The following is a 12,334-nucleotide window of genomic DNA, read 5'->3' on the forward strand; positions in this document are numbered from 1 at the left end:
AACTCTTCATTGCATCTGCATTAGACATTTTGTTTTCTATCTATGAGTTGATCTTGTTAGTGAATATATTCAAGAAAAACTAGCAATTAATATGTTGGATATCCTTTAATATTTATTTTCAAAGAAAAAATTAAAATATTATGCTTGAGTGGACCAAATTAATGGAGATAGTATTAGATGTTAACTGTGTCAATCTCTTGGTTTCAGGCAATGTAGAATGAGGCCCTAGTTCGATATGCAATCTCAATTAATACGCATAGGACATCAGGTGGAGCTGAAAAATGCAGCATGTTTGCATTTTTGATACATGTCAGTAATGTAAACCCGGTGCATTTTTTCAACTCCACCTATTGTCCATGCATATGGAATGTTTTTGCATGTACATTCTTGATTTAGAGTGGTTGAATATTATTTTGGATGGGAGGGAGAGAAGCCAAAGACATATGGATGCTTTAGTGGCTACAAACAATGATTCTTCACTATTTACATTGTAGTTATATCGTTGAGTTCCTAACTTCGACTATTGCTACATTCTACATTTTGATGTTATTAAAAGTAACGTTTCATTTCCTTTGTTGAAATATGTCATGCCTTCATTCACTAAAACTGATCTTTGCTAATTGCAACCATATTGGTAACATGTTGATCTTAGTCTTCTTAAAGTTGTTATAACACTATATATCCTAATATGCATATAGCATACTCACCAATGCAACAAACTGGAACATGTCTTGAAAATTTTCAATATCTTTTGTCACGCTAATTGATTATGATTTCGTTGTATTTGGTTGTAGGGTACTGGGCAACAAAATTGAATGATAAATTGAGGTTGTAGGGTAAAGAAAACACATCTCCATCATTTGAGGGTAATTCTAGGTAAGGACTGAATCTATTTATGATTTGAATCTAGAAGGAAAGTATCGATGACAATATTTTTTTAAGATTCCCGCATAATGTTGTTTTGTTACATTTTGGTGTTGAATGAGGGATGTCAATCAATGATCTTTGCCTTCTTATTTCAATTAGATAGAATTCTATTAAGGCTACTCTGATTGTAGTCATGTGTAAAGGATAATATTTTAATATAAAAATATATGGTTGATCCCCCCTTGAAAAGAGTTTGAAACCCATCTTATATCTTGCAAGGATGTGAAGAGACGCACCCATCCAAGCATAGATTGGTTGGTTATAAGTGGGCATTACACACAATGTTTAAATAAGGATAAGTTCTCAACTATTTGTAAGATACAGCTTCTCACATCATCTACCTTTACCAATTTTTATGTTCAAAACTCAACTCCTTAAACATCAAGCACTCAAACTTTGATTAGTCCATTAACTATTGATCATATTGCAAGGTCCAACTTCTGATCTCAATCATAGTTTTTTTTATCATACTCTCATCATGAGACATCTTGTCCTTCCCTATGTCCACATCCTTTGGCCTTTCAAACACACTATTTTGCATCCTTAAAGCCCATTGAGAACTACCATCACTATCAACATGTAGATAATAAAATGTAACTTTCCCTCTCTCCCAACTAGCCCACATTACATCTTTCCATTTATCCAGTCCTTGACTCTCTTTAGGCCTAAGGATATTACTTGTGGCATACCCTTGAACTAATATATGATACTAAACCCCCAATGGCATCCTTAACTTTGCCAAACTTATGAAAATGTGAAACGTCAATCACCTATCAAACTAGAAAATATATTCCCCCACTCTTAAATCAATAGGGACACTTACCCCCCATAGACCAAAAATTTCTTTATTTAATCACCAAACAAATAAGATTCTTACACTCCTAATGCTTCCATCATGATAGTTACTAATTACCTTGGATCACCAAACAAATAGGATTCTTATGAATTTTTTTAATAAAAAAAATAGGGCTATCGTCGAAGTTTCAATGACCATTATTCGATCTATTGACGGTCATTGATGTCGGTGACATGGCAACATTGTTAGAATCTCATAGGATTTCAATGACGTTTCATCAATGTTTCGACAAGGCCTATCATTGATGGCATGGAAAGCTTGTCAATAAAAACCTACTAATCATCAAAGTTTTGTCAAGGCTCGCCATCGATGGCATGGCCAGCTCGTTGATACCAATCTCCTAATTGTCAAAGTTCCAATGTTTTCTAGTAATGGTTTGACACTGCCTCGTGATAGAGATTGGGATAATTTTTGACAGGGTTGTCCATTGACATATAGACAGCCTTGTATTTCATCAAAATTTTGACAAAATTATGGAGACAAATTTTGTTGACTATTGACGATCGAAATATTGACCAACCCCCATTGAAAAATAGGTGCAAATGTACTAGTGCTATGTCCTTTTGAAGATGAAACTAATGAAGAGATAGATGACAGGAGTGTTAGGATTAATAACAAACATAAATAACAATTACATGCAAATAAAACTAATATCAAAAAATAATAAATCACATAGAAGAGAACACAAGACACAAGGATTTAATGTGGTTCACCCAATCCTTGGACTATGCCCACCAACATCAAGTCCAACATTACTATTATCTAGTGAGTACAATCCACAATCCCTTACAAATCAATACCCCTGCAAGAAGCGACAATATCATCATACATTATGAAATCCCTAACCCCAAGCCATTTTGTAGAAGCTTTTGCCGCTTATAAAAATTAGTGCTAGAATAAGTCATCCAATAGAAAAATAACAGTCGATGCCTATTACAATGGTAGAGTCATTTTTGGCTTTGGGGGCGTTGCCCCTCGACCCCACCCTATACTACAAGAGGGAGTGCAACTAGGGCATTGCCCCATGACCTCACAAGGGGTGCTACCCCAAAACCCCCATAGAAATAATTTTGGGGGAAACTGTGCCTAATAAACCTCCAAGTTCAATTAGGCTCCACATCACAAAAAAGAGGCAAGAGGATGAAGAAGGAAAGAGGAAACAATGAGGGAAAAGAAAAAGACATCAAAGATTGATTTGTTGTTGGTTTATGTTTCCAAGAGACCTAGAAGCTTTTCAAGGTTGGCAATATGGTGTAAGAGACTGTAATTCTAGGAGTTAAAGAATGGCATAATGAGTACCTGGCTAATTGGATTTTTAAGTAACTTGGATTGATCGGGTCTCAAATGGTTTGAGGATTCTAAGGTTAAGTTGATCAATGAAAAGACACATCGATATGTAATCAAATTGTACCTCTAATGTGTAGAATTTGATGATGAGTATGTTAAAAGGTATATTGGATCAAATAGATCCTAGAAAGTGGTTGGCTTTCCACGATGCTTTGCATCATAAACAATTATTAAGGTGACACTAACTACAACAACTTTTACAAAGATTGCCAACTATAAGAAAATGATCACCACTAAAGGGTTCACTACCTAGAATAAGGTTCACTATTAGAGGGCTCATTACGTAGATCAAGATGAATTAAAGAGAAAATATCCACCACTTCTTCACCTCTCTAACTTGACCAAAAGATATTAGATACCTTCCATTCACTACTTTTGGTAGCTAAAACAATTCACACTACATATTACAATGCTTTGCACCAAATGATATATGTGCATAGAGGGAGATATATTTTGTTTCACAAACTCATTGCAACCACACATACTCCCTCAACAATTCATCATATATATATATATCATCCTCACACTTGCAAAATCTCTAAGGTCAGCTAAGCATCTTAGCCAAACACATTTCAAATTATGTTGTCACTTAAGCATTCCCATGATGGAAAGGAATGAAAAGTGAGCCACATCATGTTAATATTAGTAACAAAATGAGAAACATATATGCTACTCTTCAATTTATATTCACCAAATCTTTTTATGTGAAAGTGTGAACGCATGAGGTCAACCAAACCTAGAGTACCCACCATTAGACTTTGAACACACACCTCCCAAAAAAAAAAAAAACTTGTTCTATTTGAGTTGAATGAAGCTAGGAAGATTATAAGCACGATTCCAAATCCACAATGCCAAAAAGAAGTGAAGCTCTCATAAAGACTATCACACATAGGTGAACACTAACACCTTAATGGAACTACAATTTGGAGCACCAAAAATTGATTTAAATACCTCTAAACACTTCTTAACAACATAGCCAAACTACATGAATAGGTTTTCAATGTAGAAGAAATATGACACATATCTATCAACACTATTGCATGAAAAACATAAGAACAATTGCAATAATAGTCACTAATTACAACAAAATGTGTTGACATCAATGACAACATTAATAACTCTTCCAATTTCTCCTTCTACTTAAAATTTCAACAAATAATTGTTAAAGGAAAAGTATGGTTGTACTAACATCATAATTATGGACTGACTACCAACATTCCCCTTTAGAATTTGTGGCATGGCTTAACCACCTCATGTGTTCTATAACTCTAGTGGTTGTATCAACATTGATAGGTCGATCTTTTGGTACAAAGAAAACCCTAGCTTGTAACAAGTAGTATCAATCCCCCCTCAACATTTCTTGAGGATATTCAAACATGTGACCAAGCTTTGATACCACTTATTACAAGCTAGGATTGTCATTACACCAAAAGATCAACTTGACAATGCCCAATACAACCACTAGACTTATAGAACACATGAGGTGGTTAAGCCATGTCAGAAACCTCGAGAGGGAATGTTGGCAATTAGTCCAACAATAACATGATCAAGAGTCCTAATGACTATTTTAGACTCACTATACAAATTGGAAGAAATGAAAAAATTATATAGATGAATAACAAAGATTTGGACTGAAAAAGCTCATTTTATTGAGCATATCAAATCATGCCTTTGTTTTGCTAGTTGCCTATTATGTATGTAATAACCTTATTTTCTAAATAACACCTCAACCATGTTGAAGTCACCATTAAGAACACACTATATTTGTAGAAGGTCACTTGTAATTCACTACCTAAATACTTATCATCATTTTCATGGCATCATTCAAGGCATAAATATTGATATAACAAAAAAAGGTTGATCACCTATATTGAAAAGGACATATATCATAATTGTCCGCAACAAGTTAGGTTTTCCACTAGGCATTAACAGTGCTAGGAAATCGTTGGTTTGGTATATGCTGAACGAGGCAGGATTTATCCTATTTATGGAGGTGCCAAACAGATATGATGAAATTTGTTCCTTGCAATTAAATAATTCCTGGGAGGATATAAAAGTCACAGTTAATGGTATCTTGTTTCATATTTCAAAGGAAGTTATCTCTCTAGCAATGGGTCTTGCTATGAAGAGAAGGAAATGGCAAAAGGTGACTAGGGTGGCTGATGAAGCAAGTTTGAATTGTTTCTTCCTAGAGGGCAAGGAACCCATTCGCCACAGAGGATGGTTTATGAGGGAGAAGCTTCTAGAGCCTTGGAATGAAGTTTGTCTGGTGTTGATGAAGTATTTAATGCTTGAAGGGAGGTATGGTGTCTGCTATTATTACCATTTCCCTCTTCTGGACCATTTCTACCACCGTGATTACATTTCTATTCCATTTTTCTATTACATGATTTGGTTGATACGGTTGTCGATGTTAAAGAAAAAATGAGGAAGGGGGTTAATTATACCATTTTGCATCAAGGGTTGATGTTTCATCTTTATCAATTCCACCTTACTTTGATCTCCCTTAGGATTGTTGAGATTGACATCCCTACTCCCCCCAATCCCTACCCCCAAAAAATCCCTCTTATGATCATGGGTCCTAGAGCCCCTACCCCCAACCTTCGCCTAGTGGGTCCCCTATGGAGACGAAGCTCTCCCCTTTGGGTAAAAAAGTGAAGTCAAAAAAAGGAAAAGAGAAGGAACTAGAGGACTTAGAGGATGAGGGGAGAGGTGGTAGGAGGAGGTTGGGGAGGATTGTAAAATCCAATGCAAAAAGGAACCTGAGATATGGGGCCTCGCAGGATTCAGATTCAGATTCAAAGGAGATGGGCCACCCTAAATAAAGAATTAAACAAAAGTCTTCAAATTTTGGTGGGGGGAATATGGAGGAGGAGGAAGTGGAGGTTTCTAATTCCTCAAGGCCTGGCTCAGGAGGTGTGATTAAAGGGGGAAAGAGATGACACATGTTTTAGCCTCCACAGTGATAGGATGTGTGGACCTCACTCGGGACCAGTTCCTTGATACTGTGGATAAAGTGCCCTGCCCTATTATGGTTTCCTCTCCTGCTAGGGTTTCTACCAAGGATAATATTATACCTAACCCCCAAGTAATGCAGGATGTCACTAAGGAGCAGGTGGATGGCAACCATTGCGGCAAGCAGGAGGTCACTAAGGAGGTCTAGAAGATGGCTGACAATGAGTTGTAGAAGAGAATCTATGCCCTGGAGAAAAGAATGTGTATCTTGGCTAAATTCACTGTTAAGGTGACACATGCTGCTGCTACCACATTACATCTGCTAAAGGACTAGGAGAGTGATCTGACCAATGAGGACTCAAGAATGTTGTTCATCTTCCTTGCTAAAGACTGGGCAAATATCCTCCTTAAGGGGAAGGATTCCAAGAAGCCTTACGACCTTTTCCTCCTGGCTCTCTATGTTTTTAATTTGCTACTAGTCAAACTTTGTTGGGTTTAAGGTGGTTGTGCCTTTGTTTTTATGCTTTCTTAGTTTTCATAGTTTTAGTACAGGCAGTAGTTGTTTAATGCCTATTGATACTTATATCTTCGTGCTTCCGAGCAATGTTTTTGTGTTTAAAGGTGGTAGGGGGTAATTTTGGTTGGTGGTAATCTATTAGTTGAGGACCAGTTTGTATGTTTTAAGGGCTAGCCCCCTTGTTTTGGCTGCTTTTTAATTCAAAAGCAAATGATACTACTCCACTTCAATATCATTTGTGAGTACTACTAGTACAAACACTCTATATGGTTATAGCTCAAAACAAAAACTAAAAGGAAAAAGAAACCAACAATTTTATCTTTTTGAAGGGAAAGAATGTTTAGAGGGGTAGAGATTTATATTAATAATTCCATATGATGATGTTGTTTGGCTCTAAAAAAATCTTTACGTTCCATGAGATGCAATTCATGAGGCTAATAAGTTCCTCAATATGCAACCCTTATAATACAAAAAAAATATGTTCAAATATAGTATAGCATTCAAGAGACAAGGCTCTAAATTGCATCTGTCATTTTGTAAGTTCATATTCTACTTTTCTAGGTTGCAAGTGAGGGCTACAAGACCATCTTTCTCTAGTTGTAATGTAACTGGAACTACTAACTACAATGGGGAAATAATACTCATTAGAATAGATCTTAAGAAAGGAATAGTATTACCTCTTTGAAGAATTTACCAAAGGGGTAGACAAGAGTTGGTTGTTAATCGAATTGCTTTATTAGCTTGTGAGTAAGAGGGTTTCATGGGTTTTTTCTGATTTGCGATCAATTGGAGTTCACGTGGGACTTTCTTTGGCAACATTAGTAGCCACACCATTGTTAGGACCATTAGAGTTGGACAAAGTGTTATGTGTGTCGCTATGACCATTTTTTATGGTTTTCTGGATTAGGTTGCATATAAATTATTTTTTCTACCTCAATAACTACCTTGGAAGATAGTTTGAACTTAATTTTTTTATTAGAGGACAAACTTTAAATTTGTTGTTAAAGGCTAGTTTGGGCATGTGTGCAATTAGAAGGTAATATTCAAATTTTTTGTCAAAAGCTTGATATGGAAAGCAAGTGTTAGACATATCACCTAAATGTATATATCATCAATTCATTTTAAACATTGCTTGCCTTTTAACCTACTCAAATAAAATGTTTCAAGTTCAAAAATATAATCACCAAGATAGGAAGAAATGTACTAAAAGGCTAACATAGTAGGAGTAACAATCCATCAAATTTGAACTAGATATGCACCTTCAGAAGTCACTTGTTAAGCACAACCAAAAAAAGACCAATAAATAAGCATGCAAGTAGGAAAGATCCGAAGTGAGAGATTGAATATGCATGATTGGTTAATACACAAGATCAACAACCTAATGAATAAGTATGTAATTGTATATAAATCTCTTATACTATTGACACATCATCAAAATCAAACATTAAGAGCATATAATAGATTAGCAAACTGCCTACCTCACAAAAGACTTTAGATACCATCTTAAAATGTTTCTTCAACATCATTACCTAACACTTTGACATTAGCGACGAAAGTACAAGATTAGTGAATCTTATTAGTCCCTGCCTATGAATAGGCAGGGAACTAATGTTTTCACTTGCTCCACATTAATTAATTTATGAGATTAAAAAAATTGTCAAACACTAAAGTTTAAAACTATTTTACTTTTAAAATATTTTTTGTCATTAATTTCTATTTTACTATTGGTTAGTTCTATTTTTCCTAGAGGTTATATTACTTTTTAAATTCTAAAAAATAATCAAAATTATCTACTCTAGAAGTTTCCAACACTTTCTATTATTGTTAGTGTTCTGGAAAATACAGGCCTAATTTGTTTCCTTCAGATCAGGCCATGGAAGCTTCTCGTAGTATTTGTCGGTGGTTTCACATACTACTCTCCATTCTGAGAGATTTTCCTAAGGAGAATAGTTCCATTGCAGGACATAAGAGATTAGAGGAGATTCAAGTGGGAAATTACAAAAAAATTGAAGAGAGCCTCTTGATGTGCTTTGGAATGAGAATCGGGAAAATAATTGCTACCAGTACAACTCTTCTTGAAACAAATTATTATTCCATATTGACTGCGATCTTTTTTTAAAAATATATAATTTTTTAATTTTAGTTTTACTTTTTACTTTTTAATTTTATTTAAGTCTATTTTATATTAAATTTTCATTTTAAACTTGTATTTGATTTTTTTTGTTTTATTGATTTTAAATTGTAAATTTTATAAAAATAATAAATGTTATTACAAATATTAAAAAAAATTCCTGTATTTTAATTTTATATTTATTTTGTTTGCATGTGTATCTATAAAATAGATGGACATTAGACTTGTCTCTACCTTACAACAATCTTTTAAAAAACGCAAGGTCCAAATAGTCAATAAGTTTTAGCTTTTAGAATGTAAATTCTCACAAGATGGGTGACTAAACTTGTTTCAAATAGTTTCAAATTTCCATTATGTAATATTATTTATTTTCCCCCGGAGACCCAAAGCTACATTTCAAAATGAATTTTAACAGTCTTTTCCTTCCTTCCATTTTTCACTAAAGACTAGATATTACAAGGTGATATGACAAACTAAAACCAGCTCCCCGCCTCCCTTTCTCTGCCTTTTGGAGGACATTATTTGATTTTTTTTGTTAGTCAAAGTTTTTTACTTTTGGCGTTGTTAATAATAATTATTCGATGCTAACAAATCAAACTTCCATTTGAAAAGATAGAAAAAGAATTAGTCAATTGACGGAATGTGAACTTTCGTGTTTTTATATGTATTTTTCAAAACAAAGGATTCATAGTAAGGGAGGGAAAGCATAATGAACAATTTAGGAAAGCTAAATTGCATAATTAACTTTCCCAGAAATTCAAATGACTGCATATCCAGTTTTAGTTAGAAGTTAGAACAAGACATGTGAAAGGAAAATGAAAGGTAACTAATAAGCAACATAACTCTTTACGCAGAAACTTCAGACATATAGTGGCTAACCGATTCAAGCCTGGATCAAAATCTTGGTATTATAACTGAACAAAAGAATCTATTGAATCAAAATCTCCATTATTCCTGGGATGAAGATATACAAAATCTCCATTTTTAAAAAGATGAAAAATGATCTTGAATTGATATAATGTTCAAGTGACAAACTGATTCCATTTCTTCATACTTGTAAACAATTAATGACGGTCGATGTACCATGAAAAGACAATGCCTCCCTCTAAATGGAAATTTATGAAACTGGAAATCCTTGCTGGATTAAGCTTTTGTCATATAGACTGCTGTAGCTCAAACAAAGTCTTAGAGCCCATACTCCTTACACTAAGCTCTATATGTCCAAATCTGATGCTACTACTTCCAAACCAAAAACAATCTTTAGTACCCTAATACAAATGTGATAAACAATATACTCACTGCAACAATGCACCCCTGTTATTGTTAGTCCAATAAGCTGAGAAAGTCTCATGGTAATCAAACCTGAATCTCAAATCTGTTCTACTGTTTATGTAGCCCTCCCTAGTCAAAACTAAATTCATATGAGTGAAAGACATTGAAGTGAGAAACCATATCCAATTGAGGTCAAAACTCAAGATGACCAATACTCATAGTTGCCAGTCGATGACCACTGACCAAGTCGACAGAGTCAAAATGTGTCGACAACTTCCTACAAAATAGGAGTCGCCCAAGGTGGGTCGTGGTATAGTGCACCATGGATCTCTGAGCTAAATCAGCATCATTTGATTTTCATGCTCCATTCACAATCTCTAATGCAACACATTCTTGATCAACAACAAATGGGGCACTGAATCAACCCATTCTCATTGCAATCTGGACACCTGACCATAGTGTCCTGCTCCTCATCAAGCAGCTTGCAGCTTCCACTGCATTCTAAGCAAGGTACGAATCTCACTCCACCACACCCATCACAAGCCCTGCCTTGTGCATTATCAGCTGGGATTCCTTCTAGAAGCTCCCCCAGCTTCCCCTCCTCATGAAGCTCCAGCACCTCCATTGCACTCCCAATGTACCTCCCCTTTATGAACAGCCTTGGAACAGCCACAATCCTGCCCATCAGCTTCTCAAGCTCATTCCTGAATAGCAAGTGCATAGACACATCTCTCTCTATGAAGCAGATGCCATAGCTCTCAAGCACACACCTGACATTATTACAATCCTCAAAAGTCTTCCTGATCCCTCTCAGGGTGGTGGTATACAGCACAACACTCTCTTCCCCCCCAGGAGGACATTTCTCTTCATATCTCTCCCAAGGATCCCTCTTTTTAACTACACTTCTTCTAGAGCTGGCATCATCCAATACATCTTCCTCAAAGTTGTCCAGAGAGGTCTCAAATGATGCCAGCATCTCTGGATCAAACAAAGGGCTACAATAATCCTTGAGACTACCATCACAAAAATCAAAATGCCTGGAGCTCTCTATTCTCAATTCTGTAAGAGGCCCATGAGAAACTCTGCCCTTGGCCCTTTGTGAGGAGTACTCACCATAGTCTGGTCTAGTGCCACTATTTACACTTTTACTTGGGAGGAGTACACTGTACCTATTTGCAGAGGGCTGAAAAGAATTCTCCTTACCCACACAATCCCAAAACACATCACAGGATACTCTACCCTTATGTAAGGTCCCATGATCATCAAAGTCATGTTCAAATTCAACATTACTTACATTGTTATACTGCCCAAGATTCTCCTTTGCCACAAAATTCCTCTCTTTCAGGGGGAGAAAAGGGCTGACCCCATTAGGGTTTGCAGGCCTCTCATTCTCCTTATCCAACCCCAACTTTTTCCCATCCATGGGGAAAGTGGAACCATCGAAGCTTTTTCCCATTCTATTGCCACCCAAGACACCATCAGTAATTTCACTCCTTTTCAAAGAACCCACTTTCTCAGAACCCTTTTCCAGAGCAGCAGGAGAAGGCCCAGGGCTTTCATCCTCCAACCCATCCATGAGTTCCCATGCATTGATCATCTCTACAACTTCTTTGGCCTCCACGGGACTCGATCGTGACTCCCTGATGCATGAATTGTTGAAAACTCCATATGTTGTAGAGGTCAGACAGACCAGATGATTTGGCCCGGCAAAGCCCCTGTACTTGAATTCTTCTTCCCCCTTAGAAATGCTCTCATTCAGTTTTGAATTGACACACCCCATGTCTTCCAAATCACTCCTATCTTGCGCTGTCTCTCTGTCTCTCTGAAATCCCACGCATTTATAATGAAATTTGAATTCCTGTACACGGCAGTTCTTATTACTGTACCCCTTCTGATAACACTGCTTTTCTTTTTCAGGGTGTTTGTTCTACGATGTATTCGTATTGATGCGAATGTATTGACATGAAATGCTAACGGTTGGCGGCATGGTGGGACTGGGTTAACGGTCACATGAGGGTCACATACATGGGTGGACCGTTTGAAAGATGATGGAGGGATTATGACGGTCTATAATAATAACAAAAAGTAGACACTTGTAATTTTCATCTAAAACACTCATGGTTTTGATTTTTGATGGTACAAAAGTATGCCTCATCTATGTAGACACAGCATAGAAACTAGAATCAAAGCCATTGGGAGTCTACCCACCGGCCCTACCTTGTGTCTCTATTCTCTCGCCTTGCTCTTGCACTGCTTTACAAGCTTTATTTTATATGAGAGCTTTTGACTAATTTGTCTTTGAGTCGAAGAGAGTTTAAATTATCACATA

General features: G+C 36.2%; 1 protein-coding gene across 1 annotated transcript; it reads right to left on the reverse strand.

Annotated features, from left to right (window-relative positions):
* Positions 1 to 9,714: 9,714 nt before the first annotated feature.
* On the reverse strand, positions 9,715 to 11,922 carry LOC149552730 (uncharacterized). The gene has a single exon (XM_089788280.1). It carries the CDS (start codon positions 11,783 to 11,785, stop codon positions 10,403 to 10,405), a length of 1,383 nt encoding a protein of 460 aa, XP_089644406.1. The 5' UTR covers positions 11,786 to 11,922; the 3' UTR covers positions 9,715 to 10,402.
* Between the last annotated feature and the right edge of the window lie 412 nt (positions 11,923 to 12,334).

This window comes from Cupressus sempervirens, chromosome 6 (assembly GCF_028749045.1).
Source record: "Cupressus sempervirens isolate cs-2001-9-10 chromosome 6, ASM2874904v1, whole genome shotgun sequence".
In the NCBI taxonomy this organism is placed as follows: Eukaryota; Viridiplantae; Streptophyta; class Pinopsida; order Cupressales; family Cupressaceae; genus Cupressus; species Cupressus sempervirens.

Coding starts and splice junctions, on each gene's coding strand:
- LOC149552730 (XM_089788280.1), bottom strand. CDS start 11,785: ATGGGGTGTGTCAATTCAAAACTGAATGAGAGCATTTCTAAGGGGGAA.